We start from the raw sequence: 16441 nt of genomic DNA on the forward strand, positions 1-16441 counted from the left end.
TGCCTCTGAGTCAGAAGATTGTGAGTTCATGTCCCACTCCAGGACTTTGAAAAAGCTAGGCTGAACTCCATTGCAGTACTGAGGGAGCGCTGCACTGTCGGAGGTGCTGTCTTTCTGATGAGACGTTAATCCAAGGCCTCGTCTGCCCTCTCAAGTGGATGTAAAAGTTCCGATGGTACTGTTTTAAAGAAGAGTAGGGGAGTTCTCCCTGGTGTCCTGGCCAATATTTATTCCTCAACCAACGTCACTGAAACAGATTATCTAGTCTTTATCTCATTGCTGTTTGTGGGACCTTTCTGTGTGCAAATTGGTTGCTGCGTTTCCTACATTACAAGAACGACTACACTTCAAAAGTACTTTAATTACTGTAAAGTGCTTTGGGACGTCCTGAGGCCGTGAAAGGTCGAATATAAATGCGAGTTCTTACTTTACTTTTGGAACACTTCAATTGGCCTCAGTGTCCTCAGGCTATGCAAGGGGGAAAAAAAAATCGTCCAGGGTTCACGCTGGAAAATTCACATGTACGGCCATTAGGTAACAAAGCGATAGGGCTGTGACGTGCTGCCCTCCATTGTCGAATAGCCAGCTGCCACTTGCTGTCGAGGTTCCCATGTGAAGAATAACCACTTGATGAAGTACCGGACAGCTGCTGGTTCCCATAATACTGTATTCCAACAGGCTTCACTGCTTTCAGGGGCTGAGGGGGGGGGAAGTGGGAAGTAGGAACAACTGCTAGGTCGACTAAACAGAAGGATATTGAATTTCCTAACAGTGCTTTGTAATGCCGAAGATTCCCAATGGCAATGCTTGCTTTTTAAGTTGATGGATCAGAGATTCATATTTAGCTTTGCAATTTAGTGATGTGAGCAAAGAAAAGCTTTCTAACACTTGAATTTTTGTTTTTCCTCTCTGTAGGATTTTTCCCAGAGAATACATTCTGCAGCACGTGCACTTATACTCATTAGCTGACCTTCAACAGGTATGTAACATGGCGACCATTCACCTTAACTTCCTCGGCACAGCACCTGTTTAAAAAATAATCCCATCCAGACTAGATTGTTCCGGGTCCAATCCCCCGTTTCTGCTGTGTTAGCCATTCTCAGCCAGGAGTAAAGTGCAATTTGCCTCCGCTCTCCTGCTCTCCGCTTGGGTAGGTTAAAATCAGCTGCTCGTTTCTGATGTTAATGCATCAGTTTAGGGAGGGAATTCCAGAGGGTTTAGGGAATGAATTCCAGAGCTTAGGGCCTAGACGGCTGAAGGTACGGCCGCCAATGGTGGGACAAAGGAAATCGGGGATGCGCAAGAGATTTGCACGTACAGTGCAAACAGGCACTGAAGGGTTAACATCGTCTGTGGCCGGGGTGGGGGGGGGGTTTGTCACTGGCACTTCGCCACATTATTGATGAGAAAGCCAGTTAATGACAACAGAAAGCCTATATATTGGCACTGCAGTTAGAGTAAGTGACTTTAATCAGATGGAAGTGTTATATCGCAGGCACGGAGCAGCTTATCAGAACCCTTTGGGCTGTCCTGTCCTGTTCTATTCAGATTGTCAGATCGTTTATTTGGCAAACAAGCTCAAACCTGTTTCTCAGTTGTCCCGGTAGATTTCAGTTTAGTGTGACCTGAATCGAGTCAACAGATCAAATCAGCCTGTGGACATAGAAAGTGGCACATGCAGTCCCCAGAGCAGCGAGTTGCATTGAATGGAGCTGTTCACTGTAACTAAAATAACCAAGCTTTTTTGTGATTTAATACCCAGATCCTGCCTGAACAACCTGTGCAATTAAAAAGGAAGCCAGAGCAATTCTTTCTTTTTTTTAAAAAAGACTACTGCCTTGAGCTTTTTTTTTCTGCCCATTTTCCTACCTCCTGAAGGTGTTGATTTTTTTTTTTGTTGGGATCCTACACCACTGTCAATTATCAGTGTGTGCAAGCTTTGCCCACGAGTGTTAGCAGATTATTCGACCACACGGGGTCGCGAAGGCCGAGCATGATCTGGTCACCACCTAAAGCTGTGCTTCTTCCAACTGGGCTCATTGGACAGTGGCAACTCTTAGCTGATTTTGTCCTCCCTAATCAGGGGCATTGAGGCCAATTGTTGCACCCTTGGCTGAGTTTTCCTACATTACAGCAGTAACTACACTTCAGAAGTACTTAATTGGCTGTAAAGCACTTTGGGACGTCCTGAGGTCGTGAAAGGCGGTATTCCTTCTTTCCTTCCTTTCCTTCCGTTCTTTCTTCCCTTTGTTCTTCTCTTTCCCTTCTTTCTTCCCTTCCTTCCTAAATCAAGAAGGCCTGATCTTAACAGTGAGTCCATTTTTTTAATTGTAAGTGAGTATAATAATAGTTGTGCTTATTTGTCAAAACACTTCATGGGGCTTCACATGAATTGCAGCGACAGTTATGTAGGGAAATATGGCTGCTATATCTGTACCAGCTACATCCCACAAACAGGAGTGAGATGAATGACCAGTTGATCTATATTTTGTTCAGTTAGTTAAAGGAGGGATGTTGGCAGAGCTTTCTGCTCCTCTTTGAAAAGTGTCATGGGATCTTTGACATCTACCTGAACAGACTTCTGGAATCTCAATTGTTTGCATTTGAGCTGCATGGCTTGGCTCCTCCCTCAAACAGCAGTCTCCAACAAACCAATCCAGAGACCTGAGCACATAATCTAGGCTGATACTCCAGTGCTGCACTGTCAGAGGTGCTGTCTTTCGGATGAGACGTTAAACTGAAGCCCCGTCTACCTGCTACGGTGGACATAAATGATCCCATGACACTGATTTATCCCTCACCCAATACCACCAAAACAGATTATCTGGTCATGTATCTCGTTGCTGCTTGTGGGATGTATCCCTGCTGGGAGTGTGCACTCCATATCGGACAAACGGATACTCTAACTGTGTGGATTTCTTAGTGGCTTGGTTGACAATCATGGTGTGTCGGATATGTAGCCAACCAAAAAAAAGAGAAAATTGTTTGTTACCATGTGATTTTCAGTAGAGCCCTACAACCCACCGAGATCTCTGCGCTCCTCCAATTCAGGCCTCTTGCGCATCCCCGATTTTCATCGCTCCACCACAGGTGGCCATGCCTTCAGCTGCCTAGGCCCTAAGTTGTGGTATTTCCTCCTTAAACCTTTCTGTCTCCGTACCTCACTCTCCTCCTTTAAGTCGCTCCTTAAAATTTACCTCTTTGACCAAGCTTTTGGTCATCTGTCCTAATATCTCTGTGGTTCGGTGTCAAATTTTGTTCGATTGCGTTCCTGTGAAGTGCCTTGGGACGTTTTACTACGTTAAAGGCGCTGTATAAATGCAAGTTGTTGTTGAAGGTAAATGGTTGTTTTCAATTTAAAACATCCTGCACTTTTAGAAAATGAAAGTAAGTCTGAGAAAATCACTGACCAGTACAAATGGAATGTGGTACAAGATGATATGTTTGGAGGCTGCCCTAATTAATAGGCTTCAGTATCGCAGATCTCTCACGACACCGTGTTTTTTTTGTGCTCCTTCCCAGGACAGTGCTGTGGAGAGCAGGGTCTAGCGTGCTGTACTTGAAGGTAAATTGGGATGTTCATTGTCTTACCAGATCACAGCAAGTGAAGTGCTACATGGGAAGCTGTGGGCTGTCAAGCTGCATGATCATCCTGCTTCTGAAAATCAACGGTTTGCCTCAGCATGCATGGCCGAACCTCCAGCCAGCCATGGAAGCTGCTCAGCGCCAGAGGTTGTACAAGCACGCCTCTCACGGGAGGGGTCCCCTCTCTCCCCTCTCTTTCCCCCGCCCCTCCCCCCCCCTTCCCTGTAACTTCATTATCCTCTATTCAAGACTTTCTTCGCAAGGCAAGATAACTAATTACAGCAATTCAAACTCAACAGGCAGAAAAACGACGCTTGACAGGCCCCTGGAACAATTGTTGTTATTCAGTTTACCCGTCGCTGGCTCCCCAAAGCGTTCTGCAGACCTAGTCAGCTTTGAGCTGAAAGGATGGCTGTATCACACGCAGGAGAGGCCGTGATAACAGATTAATGGGGAATGAGGTGGGGGGGTGGGAGCTGGGAGCTGATTACTGCTGTAACTAGTCCGCTAAATCAGTACAGTACATTAATCCATATTATAAAAAGGATATAGAGGCACTGGAGAAGGTGCATAAAAGATTTACAAGGACGATACCTGAACTGTGAGGTTATATCCATCAGGAAAGATTGAGCAGGCTGGGGCTCTTTTCTCTAGAATATAGAAGGCTGAGGAGTGACCTGATAGAGGTCTTTAAAATTATGAAAGGGTTTGATTGGGTAGACGTAGAGAAAATGTTTCTACTTGTGGGGAGTCCAGAACTAGGAACCGTAAATATAAGATAGTCACTAATAAATCTAATAGGGAATTCAGGAGAAACTTCTTTACCCAGAGAGTGGTTAGAATGTGGAGCTCGCTACCACATGGAGTAGTTGAGGTGAATAGCATAGATGCATTTATGGGGAAGCTAGATAAGTTCATGAGGGGGAAAGGAATAGAAGGCTCTGCTGATAGGGAGGGAGAAGCTCGTGTGGAGCATAAACACCGGCATTGGGCCGAATGGCCTGTTTCTGTGCTGTACGTTTCATGAAATTCTACGAATGCAATTCTTATCAGAGAAGCCAGTAGTACTGCCCAAGCCCCCTTTTTAAATTTATATATAAATGAAGTGTTCTGGTGCCCTGTTTCTCAGACTTCCGATATTCTTGTGTCCCTTTTATTCTGTCTGATCCACTCCTCCTTGGTGAAGTTTACAGTCATTTAAAGTTGACTGCCCCTCCCCCCACCACTTTTTTTGGAAAAGGAAAAATCTTAACAGACTTTGAATAGGAATGTCTCACTGAACAGAGAGCTAAAGATCATTCTCCACTCCTAAAAATTCTCACGGTTCAGTTACTAGAATTTCAAAATTAACCTAAGATGAACATGCCTGAAGTTTATCATTGCTTACTTTCTGTCCCAGCAATTTGCTTCAGCAAAATCATCTCTACTAATCCCATCTGAACATAATCTACATAACAGTAATTCCACCAAACAGAGGGGGTGGGGTTACCGTTCAGAGTGGAGGGGAGGTTCTAATTACATGCAAATCTAGTAAACAAATTTAAAGGGGCTTTTAACAACAACAGCTTGTATTTATACAGCGCCTTTAACATAGTAAAATGCCCCAAGGCGCTTCACGAGCATTACGTGCTCGGGTAAAATGAATAACAACAATTGACAACGAGCCACATATGGAGATATTAGGATAGGTGACCAAAAGCTTGATCAAAGAGGTAGGTTTTAAGGATTGCCTTAAAGGAGGAGAGAGAGGCGGAGAGGAGTAGAGAGGGGTTCCAGAATTTAGGGCCTAGACAGCTGAAGGCACGGCCGCCAATGGTGGAGTGAAGGAAATCAGGGATGTGCAAGAGGCCAGAATATAAAGCTGCTTTTATACTGTGCTAAGACCTGTACTAGTGATCTTGGTTGATGACACATGGATCTCAACGCAGCTAGCTACAACTGGAAAGTAAACTTGCCTGGATTTGCTAAGGTTTGGGCTGGAAGACCTGATAAAAACTTAAATGAATCCCAGCGAGATTACTCTTGGTTTGCAGGCAGCTGTGCAATGTATCAGGAGTGGGTGCGACTATTGTGCAATGGGTTTCATGCAGTATAAAAGCAGCTTTACATTTAAACTTGAGTCTTTTGTTCCTGTTGCAAAAGAGCAGCCTCCGTGCACCTGTGAGAACGATCCCTCGGAATCATCACACATTCCTCTCGGCCTTTTGCACTGCACATCACTGGTGTCTCAGTGGTAGCGCTCTCGCACTCCATATTGGGCAAACGGGTCGGTATAGATTTCTCGGTAGGTTGATTTGGAGACACGATGCTCGGTTTCCACCCGCATCAGATGCCCAGCAGAAAAAGATTGTTGGTTCTCCAAGTGTGTAATAATAAGTAAAAAAAAAATGTTTTCCAGGCCAAATTTCACCGCTTCCCCTGAAGGCCTTGACTCTTTATTGGGGTTTGGTTCTGCAGGCAGCGATTTCCTTTTGGTATCCTCCCTCAAGTGGCTGCTAATTGTGTTTGACGGTGAGTGTTGGCAAGCTATTCACCAACAACAACTTGCATTTATTTAGCGCTTTTAACGTCGTAAAACGTCCGTAGGTACTTCAGAGGTGCGGTCAAAAAAAATGGTCGCAGAGACAGAGAAGGAAATGTTAAAACTTTGGTCAAAGAGATGGGTTTATTCAATTATGAAGGACATCACAGCCAATCCCAGTCCTGTCCCCACGTGCTGTTCCATCAGGGGCTCTCTCTTTAAAGCAATCTGGAGCGGGAATCCTGACTGCTTTTATTTCTCCCCGCTAACCCTGGCATCGAACGGTCAACTGTCGTGTCCTTGCCACTTCCGCAGTAGAGGCAGGGGACTGAACCTGGGACTATTCTGGTCTCTCTCATTATTTATTCAAATAGACCTTGTTACAAAATTTTGCAAATTACCTGTTTTTATTTGACATAATACAGTTTATAGGGATCCTTGCTGAAGCGTAACATTTCTTGGCTCGTCGATTGCACTTTCATCAGGATTCAACTATGCTGCTAACCAATTAATAAAACCCAGCGAGAGGCAGGAGTCCACTTTTTTCCTCATTAATTTACTGAATTTGCCATTAATCACTTGAGGGGACAAGCAGACTGTTTAGATTTTACAATAATTAATTGAAGTGGGAGCCTGGCCAATGTGTCGCCTTTTGCAAATGGAGTCTCACCTTCAGGATACCTCTAACAGTCAAGCTGTTGGCTTTCCACGCTTCATGTTGAAGCTCCTGAGTTTTTTCCTGCTCCTTGATTTTCTCTGCCTTATATGAAGGTGGGCAGTTCCATTGGCACCCCCCCCTTGTTGGCTGTGGCTCAGTGGGTAGCATTCTCACCTCTGAGTCAGAAGGTTGTGGGTTCAAGCCCCACTCCAGAGACTTGAACACATAATCCAGGCTGACATTCCAGTGCAGTGCTGCAGTGTTGGAGGTGCCGACTTTGAGATGAGATGTTAAACCGAGGCCCCGTCTGCTCCCTCAGATGGATGTAAAAGATCCCAGGGCACTATATGAAGAGCAGGGGAGTTCTCCCCGGTGTCCTGGCCAATATTTGTCCCTCAACCAACACCACTAAAACAGATTATCTGGTCATTATCAAATTACTGTTTGTGGGACCTTGTGCGGAAATTGGCTGCCGCATTTCCTGCATTACAACAGTGACTACACTTCAAAAGTACTTCCTTGGCTGAAAAGCGCTTTTGGACGTCCTGAGGTCGTGAAAGGTGCTAGATAAATGCAAGCCTTTTTTTTATTGCATTACCATTTGCAGCAAAAGTTTATCATGAGGGCCAGGGAAATGTTGCTTAGGCTACCATGCCTGGACTAAAAATCTGTGTCGACAACACTGAGGACATACTGTGCTGAGGGAAGGGGGCATGTAACTCCTCGAGCCACTGTGGACGAGTTAACACCTCTCTACACAGCTCCGCCAACGTGTCAAACTGCGGAGAAAAGCTTTTTTCCATGGGTGTTGCAAAAACCTACTTTCGAAACCCCCTGCGGTTATTTTTTTGTGTGCTGGTCCAAAGATGACGTTGGGAAGCATTAACCTCAGAAACGGCGATTAATGGGTTTTCCAATCCTTTCACCAAGAAAAGATTCCACTAACGTTTTACCTCCAGTGTTTCGTTCTGGGAATGAAGTGACACAGAAAACCAGATGTGACCCGACAGGAATTTTATAGAGGGAAAAAAAAAATGACAAAAACTAGTGTTGGTGATCACCAGGAAAATAATCAGCATTCTGAGGTAAGTTGATAGCATCTAGAATGTTCTGCAGTACTCCGTGCCCATGTTGTAACAAGCGGCTGTTGAAAGCAGTGCCCTGGTTAATTTTCCCCCCGTTCAGCATATCCCTCAACTGGGTGCAGTCAGTGACATTTTAAATGCTCGGGTAACTGGATATTTTTGCAACTATATAGACGGGATGTACTGTATATCCAAAGTTATAATTAAGGATTTCTTTTTTTTACGTTTTTCCATGTTCCTCTGTTCCTCCCCATCTCCCCTGAAAGTGTTGAATGTTAGCCGAGCAACATTCAATCCTTCCATGGCCTCGACCCTCCCTATCTCTGTAACCTTCTCCAGCCCTACAACCCTCCCGAGACCTATGCATTCCTCCAACTCTGGCCTCTCGCATATCCCCGATTTCCTTCAAACACCCCCTCCCCCATTAGTGGCTGTGCCTTCAACTGCCTAGGCCCTAAGCACTCTACCTCTTTCTCCTTCTGTAAAATGTTCCTTAAAACCTACCTCTTTGACCAAGCTTTTGGACACTTAGGTGGCTCAGTATCAAATTTAGTCTGATAATGCTCCTATGAAGCCCCTTGGGATATTTTACTACGTTAAAAGTGCTATAGAAGAACATAAGAAATAGGAACAGCAGTAGGCCATTTGGCCTCCTGAGCCTGCTCTGCCATTCAGTGAAATCATGGCTGATCTTCAACCTCAACTGCACTTTCCCGCCTGATCCCCAAATTCCTTGATTCCCTTAGAGTCCAAAAATCTATCGATCTCATTCTTGAATATACTCAACCACTGAGCAGCCACAGCCCTCTGGGGTAGAATTCCAAAGATTCACAGCCCTCTGAGTGAAGAAATTCCTCCTCATCTCAGTCCTAAATGGCCGTCCCCTTATCCTGAGACTATGCCCCCTAGTTCTAGACTTTCCAGCCAGGAGAAACAGCCTTTCAGCCTCTACCCTGTCAAGCCTCCTACGAATCTTCTATGTTTCAATGAGATCACCTCTCATTCTTCTAAACTCCAGAGAGGCCCATTCTACTCAATCTCTCCTCATAGGACAACCCTCTCATCCCAGGAATCAATCTAGTGAACCTTCATTGCACCGCCTCTAAGGCAAGTATATCCTTTTCTAGGTAAGGAGACCAAAACTGTACACAGTACTCCAAGTGTGGACTCACCAAAGCCCTGTACAATTGAAGCAAGACTTCCTTACTCTTGTACTCCAACCCCCTTGCAATAAAGGCCAACGTACCATTTGCCTTCCTAATTGCTTGCTGTACCTGCATGTTAACTTTGTGTTTTGTGTACAAGGACACCCAAATCCCTCTGAACACTAACATTTAATAGTTTCTCACCATTTAAAAAATATTCTGATTTTCTATTCTTCCTACTAAAGTGAATAACCTCACATTTCCTCACATTATACCCCATCTGCCATCTTCTTCCCCACTCACTTAACCTGTCTATATCCCTTTATAGACTCTCTTTGTATCCTCCTCACAGCTTACTTTCCCACTTAGCTTTGTATCGTCAGCAAATTTGGATACATTACACTCTGTCCCTTCATCTAAGTCATTAATATAGATTGTAAATAGCTGAGGCCCAAGCACTGATCCTTACGGCACCCCACTAGTTACAGCCTGCCAACCTGAAAATGACCCATTTATTCCTACTCTCTGTTTCCTGTCCTTTAACCAATCCTCTATCCATGCTAATATATTACCCCCAACCTCATGAGCACTTATCTTGTGTAACAACCTTTTGTGTAGCACCTTTATCGAATGCCTTTTGAAAATCCAAATATTTTATACCCACTGATCCCCCTTTATCTACCCTGCTGGTTACATCCTCAAAAAAAAAAACTCTAATAGATTTGACAAACATGACTTCCCTTTCATAAAAACATATTGACTCTGCCTAATCATAATGATTTTCTAAGTGCCTCGTTCCCATTTCCTGACTACTGATGTCAGGCTAACTGACCTGTAGTTTCCTCTCCCTCTTCCAATAAATACCATACTGTTAGTCCTTTACACTCAGGCTAAAACTAATATTCAGATTTATTTCATAGAATCTTACAGCACAAAAGGAGGCCCATCGTGCCTGTGCCAGCTCTTTGAAAGAGCTATCCAATTAGTCGCACTCCCCTGTTCTTTCTCTATAGCCCTGCGAGTTTTTCTTTTTCAAGTATTTATCCAATTCCCTTTTGAAAGTTACTATCGAATCTGCTTCCACCACCCTTTCAAGCAATGTATTCCAGATGATGATAACTCGCTGCATAAATTTGGTTCTTGAGCCAATTATCTTAAATCTGTGTCTTCTGGTTACCGACCCTTCTGGGTTCAGGTAGGGGTAAATTTATAAATCTAAAGAGAAAAGTCAAGGCCATGGAGCAGTGTAGCGATCTGGGTAAAGATAAGCAGAGTGTGTCAGGAAGTGACAGAGTTTAACGGTAATTGTGCATCAGACCAGAGACTTGAGCGCAAAATTGCTGACGCTCCCAGCGCAGTGCTGAGGGAGTGCTGCACTGTCGGAGGTGCTGTCTTTTGGATGAGACATCAAACTGAGGCCCCGTCTGCCCTCTCAGGTGGATGTATAAGATCCCATGGCACTATTACGAAGAAGAGCAGTGGAGTTCTCTCCAATGTCCTAGCCAATATTTATCCCTCAACCAACACTACTAAAAACATTAGGTCATTATCACATTACTATTTGTGGGACTCTGCTGTGTGCAAATTGGCTGCTGTGTTTCCTACATTACAGCAGTGACTACAGTTCAAAAAAAAGGACTTTTAACTCCCTCCTTTTTTTGAATAGTGGTGTCACATTTGCTACCTTCCAATCCACTGGGACCGTTCTAGAATCTAGGGAATTCTGGAAGATCACAACCAATGCATCCACTATCTCTGCAGCCACCTCTTTTAGAGTCCTAGGATGTAGGCCATCGGGTCCAGGGGATTTGTCAGCTTTTAGTCCCATTAATTCCTCCAGTACTTTTTCTTTACTAATATTAATAACTTTAAGTTCCTCACTCTCATTAGACCCTTGGTTCTTCACTATTTCTGGTATGTTTTTTGTCTTTTATTGTGAAGATGGATACAAAATATTTGTTTAATGTCTCTGCCATTTCGTTATTCCCCATTTATAATTTCTCCTGTCTCAGCCTCTAAGGGACCCACGTTTACTTTTGCTACTCTCATTCTTTTAAAATACTTGTAGAAGCTCTTACAATCTGTTTTTATGTGTCATACTGGTTTACTCTCATATTCTATTTTTTCCTTCCTTATCAATTTTTTGGTCATCCTTTGCTGGTTTCTAAAACTCTCCCAATCCTCAGGCTTACTACTCTTTTTGGCAACATATTAAGCCTCTTCTTTTAACGTAATACTATCTTTAACTTCTTTAGTTAGCCACGGATGGATCACTTTTCCCGTGGAGTTTTTATTCCTCAATGGAATATATATTCGCTGAGAACTATGAAATATTTCTTTAAATATTTGCCATTGCTTATCTACCGTCATATCTTTTAATCTAATTTCCCAAACAACCTTAGCCAACTCATCCCTCATATCCATGTAATTGGCTTTGTTTAAGTTTAAGACTCTAGTTTCGGACTTAAGTATGTCACTCTCGAACTCAATGTGAAATTCTATCATATTATGATCACTCTTCCTCAGAGGATCCCTTACTATGAGATTACTAATTAACCCTATCTCATTACACAAGACAAGATCTAGGAAACTGTCTTGAATGCATTCCATGAACTCATCCTCCAAACTACTTTTGCCAATTTGATTTGCCCAGTCCATATGAAGATTAAAGTCCCCCACGATTATTATATTACCTTTGTTACAAGGTCCTCTTATTTCTTGATTAATACTCTGTCCAACAGCATAACTACTATTAGGGGGCCTAAAAACTACCCCCGCCAATGTTTTCTGCCCCTTGTTATTTCTTATCTCCACCCATACTGATTCTACTTCCTGATCTTCCGAGTCAAGATCTTTTCTCACTACTGTCTTTATCTCATCCTTTATTATCAGGCCTACTCCCCCTAACTCCTTTTCCATTTTGCCTGTCTTGTCAAAAAGTCAAGTACCCTGGAATATTTAGTTCCCAACCTTGGTCACCTCGCAACCACGTTTCAGTAATGGCTACTAGATCAAACCCATTTATCTCTTTGTGCCATTAATTTATCTACCTGTTATGAATGCTTCATGCATTCAGATAAAGCGCTGTTAATTTTAACTTTTTACTATTTTTCCCTGATTTGACCTTATTCACTGATGCACAATTACCGTTAAACTCTGTCACTTCCTGACACACTCTGCTTATCTTTACCCATATCGCTACACTGCTCTATGGCCTTGACTTTTCTCTTTAGATTTATAAATTTACCCCTACCTGAACCCAGAAGGGTCGGTAACCAGAAGACACCAATTTAAGATAATTGGCTCAAGAACCAAATTTATGCAGCGAGTTGTTATCATCTGGAATACATTGCTTGAAAGGGTGGTGGAAGCAGATTCGATAGTAACTTTCAAAAGGGAATTGGATAAATACTTGAAAAAGAAAAACTCGCAGGGCTATAGAGAAAGAACAGGGGAGTGCGACTAATTGGATAGCTCTTTCAAAGAGCTGGCACAGGCATGATGGGCCTCCTTTTGTGCTGTAAGTTTCTATGAAATAAATCTGAATTTGTTTTAGCCTGAGTGTAAAGGACTAACAGTATGGTATTTATTGTCTTTTGGAGGAGGCAGGAGAACATGGTGGGCAGCCCACGTCGTCTTTGATACAATATACTGTGGTTAAAAGATAATTGTCTCATTCATGGCCTATAGAAGAGTGCATGTTTCAATTTGTAGGAGACTTGGACTGCTTAGGGAATCTGCCGATCTGCTGTAAGCACAAGTTAAAATTATTGGGAGAAACCCCGAACTGTAGAAATGGAGCTGGAGGAGGTTGCAGAGACAGAATAAAGAAAGACTTCTTTAATACACTCCTGCTGTGAATGGTAATGCAATAAAGAAAGAAAGACTTGCATTTATATAGCGCCTTTGACGATCTCAGGACCTCCCAAAGTGCTTTACAGTTAATGAAGTTCTTTTTTTTTTGAACTGTAGTCACTGCTGTAATGTAGGAAACATAGCAGCCAATTTGCACACAGCAAAGTCCCACAGATAGCAATGTGATAATGACCTAATGTTTTTGTGATGTTGGTTGAGGGATAAATATTGGTCAGGACATTGGGGAGAACTCCCCTGCTCTTCTTCGTAATAGTGCCATGCAACCTTTTACATCCACCTGAGAGGGCAGACGAGGCCTCCGTTTGATGTCTCATCCGAAAGACGGCACCTCCGACAGTGCAGCACTCCCTCAGCACTGCGCTGGAAGTGTCAGCAATTTTGCGCTTAAGTCTCTGATCTGGGACTCGAACCCACAACCTTCTGACTGAGGCGAGAGCACTACCGACTGAGCCACGGCTAACACCTTTTGCCAAGCTAAGGAACTAGTACACTGCGACTTCCTAATTTTGCAAAATGCCACCAGGGAGAGGCTGCGCTGAAATTCCTATTTGCAGTCTCAAAACGTGAATGACAGTCTTTTTCTTCAAGGCCCGGTCTCTGCTGAGTTAGCCGATTTGAGCCAGGGCTTCCAGTGTCCCAGGGTCAAGGAAGGACAAATGAGGCAGAGTTCTCGCTCTCGGGGTGGATTTCCCGGGGGAGGACGGGATCCGGCACCGCTGTGATACTCTCCACAGTTGGATGGCGTGCCAGCACTCGATGTCTAGGCTCTTGGCGTTGGCAGTCTCCTACTGCCACTTGCATGTGGCAGTAGGAGACTGCCAACGCCAGAGAAACTGTACCCCAATGAGTAATGTCTTCAGGAGAGCAGAAGAGGAGAGAAGAAATTGGTTTTTAAAAAAAGAAGCTTTGTCATTGCAACAACAACAGCTAGCATTGATATAATGCCTTTAACATAGTAAAATATTCTAAAGGGGCTTCACAGGAACGTTATCAAACAAAATTTGATGCCAAGCCACATAAGGGGATATTAGGACAGGTGACCAAACGCTTGGTCAAAGAGATAGGCATTAAGGAGCGACCTAAAGGAGGAGAGAGAGGTCATTCAAAATGCTGAAAATCAGACAGAGGTCATTACTAAAATCTGTTATTAGGAACAGCGTGACTGAATATTTGGACAAATATGAGCTGATCAGATAGAGCCAGCATGGATTTGTGAAAGGTAAGTCATGTCTTAACAAACCCAGTTGAATTTTTTGAGCAAGTAACTAACATGGTAGATAAGGGAGTGTCTATGGATGTTATTTATATGGGCTTCCAGAAGGCATTCGATAAGATTCCACATAAGAGACTGTTAACAAAAATGAAAGCGCATGGAATTCGAGACAACTTATTGGCTTGGATAGGGAATTAGTTAGGAGGTAGGAGACCGAGAGCAGGGATGTACTCAAATTGGCAGGTTGTGACGAGTGGTGTTCCCCAGGGATCTGTACTTGGGGTACAAAAAATAATTAAAAAGGCTATTGGAATGTTGGCCTTTATCTCAAGGGGGCTGGAATACAAAGGGGTGGAAGTTATGTTACAGCTGTACAAAGCTCTGGTTAGATCCCATTTAGCGTACTGTGTTCAGTTCTGGGCATTGTACCTCAGAAAGGACATATTGGCCTTGGAGGCGGTGCAGCGCAGATTCACCAGAATGATTCCTGGGCTAAAAGGGTTAAAATATGTGATCAGGTTGCATAGACTAGGCTTGTATTCCCTTGAATATAGCAGATTAAGGGGTGATCTAATTGAGGTGTTTAAGATGATTAAAGGGTTTGATAGGGTAAATAGAGAGAAACTATTTCCTCTAGCGGGAGAGTCCAGAACAAGGGGGCATAATAAAATTAGAGCTAGGCTGTTCAGGGGTGATGTCAGAAAGTATTTCTTCACACAAAAAGGGTAGTGGAAATCTGGAACACTTTTTTTATTTCCCCCCAAAAAGCTGTTGAGGCTCAGGGTCAACTGAAAATGTCAAAACTGAGATTGATAGGTAAGGGTATTAAATGTTATGGAACCAAGGCGGCTAGATGGCGTTAAGATACATATCAGCCATGATCTAATTGAATGGCTCAATGGGCAGAATAGTCTACTCCTGTTCGTACGTCCCTAGAGAGGTGGAGAGGTTTGGGGAAGGAATTCCAGAGCTTAGGGCCTAAACAGCTGAAGGCACGGCTGCCAATGGTGGAACGATGGAAATCGGGGATGTACAAGAGGCCAGAATTGGAGGAATGCATTGTTCTTGGAGGGTTGTAGGGCTGGAGGAGGTACAGAGATAGGGAGGGGCGAGGCTGTAGAGGGATTTGAACACAAGGATGAGAATTTTAAATTGAGGCGTCACCGGACCAGGAGCCAATGTAGGTCAGTGAACACCGGGGGTGAACGGGACTTGGTGCGAGTTAGGATACAGGCAGCAGAGTTTTGGATGAGCTGAAGTTTGCGGAAGGTGGAAGATGGGAGGCCAGCCAGGAGACCATTGGAATAGTCGAGTCTGGAGGTTACAAAAGCATAAGTGGGGGTTTCAGCAACAGATGCATTCCCATTTTGACGTCCTGCCTGTGACCTCCAGTCTTTTTTTTCCCCAGGTCTTCGAAGGCAAGCTCGCTCCATTCCTCATGAAGATCAACAAATTTGCCAGTGCCCATGTGTACAGCTGCAGCCTGTGCAGCCAGAAAGGCTTCATCTGCGAGATCTGCAACAATAGGCAAATCATCTATCCCTTTGAAGGAACTGCCACCAAAAGGTTGGTTTGTCGGTGTAGGGGCTAGGGCTGATTGAAGGGTTCGAATCAGGCTTCCACATTTCAGCCCGACACCTACTTTCAAATTGGCTTGGGTCAGGGGAGCAGGGAAATGCGAGTGGATGAACGGCCCAACATCCGTGTGCCGAAAACTCTGCTGCCCATATCCTAACTTGCACCAAGTCCTGTTCTTCCATCACCCCCGTGCTCGCTGACCTACATTGGCTCCCAGTCTGGCAAAGCCTCGTTTTTAAAAAAAATTTTCATCCGTGTGTTCAAATCCCTTCACGGCCTCACTCCTCCCTATCTCTGTAACCTCCTCCAGCCCGACAACCCTTCGAGATCTCTGCTCCTCCAATTCTGGCCTCTTGTGCATCCCCAATTTCCATCACTCCACCATTGGTGGCTGTGCCTTTAGCTGCCTAGGCCCTAAGCTCTGGAATTCCCTCCCTAAACCTCCACTGTTCTACCCCTCTCTCCTCCTTTAAGACACTCCTTAAAACCTACCTCTGACCAAGCTTTTGGTCATCTGTCCTAATATCTCCCTATGTGGCTTGGTGACAAATTTTGTTTGATAATGCTCCTGTGAAGTGCCTTGGGAGGTTTTACTATGTTAACAGTGCTATATAAACACAAGTTGTTGTTTTTGTTGTGGGAGGGAACTCATCTATTTCTCCAGGGTATTATCCATTCCTGGAGGTGTCAACACTGTATTTTTGCCACGGAAAAGTAAATATATATTGAACATCACCTCAGTAGATATGTTCATTGCTCCCCTCCCCTGAAAAAAAACTT

The 16441-nt window shown here is 43.9% G+C and overlaps 1 protein-coding gene across 2 annotated transcripts in view; it reads left to right on the forward strand.

Annotated features, from left to right (window-relative positions):
• plekhm3 (pleckstrin homology domain containing, family M, member 3) overlaps positions 1–16441 on the forward strand; it is a 94937-nt gene that overhangs the window by 65136 nt on the left and 13360 nt on the right. For both annotated transcript variants that reach the window (XR_010963472.1, XM_067988079.1), the window contains exons 6-7: positions 916–979; positions 15492–15649. Coding sequence is in view for 1 of the 2 variants with exons in the window: in XM_067988079.1 (XP_067844180.1) it covers positions 916–979; positions 15492–15649 (222 nt within the window). In the remaining variant the exon portion in view is untranslated. The remainder of the gene's footprint in view (positions 1–915; positions 980–15491; positions 15650–16441) is intronic.

This window comes from Heptranchias perlo, chromosome 7 (assembly GCF_035084215.1).
Source record: "Heptranchias perlo isolate sHepPer1 chromosome 7, sHepPer1.hap1, whole genome shotgun sequence".
NCBI lineage: Eukaryota > Metazoa > Chordata > Chondrichthyes > Hexanchiformes > Hexanchidae > Heptranchias > Heptranchias perlo.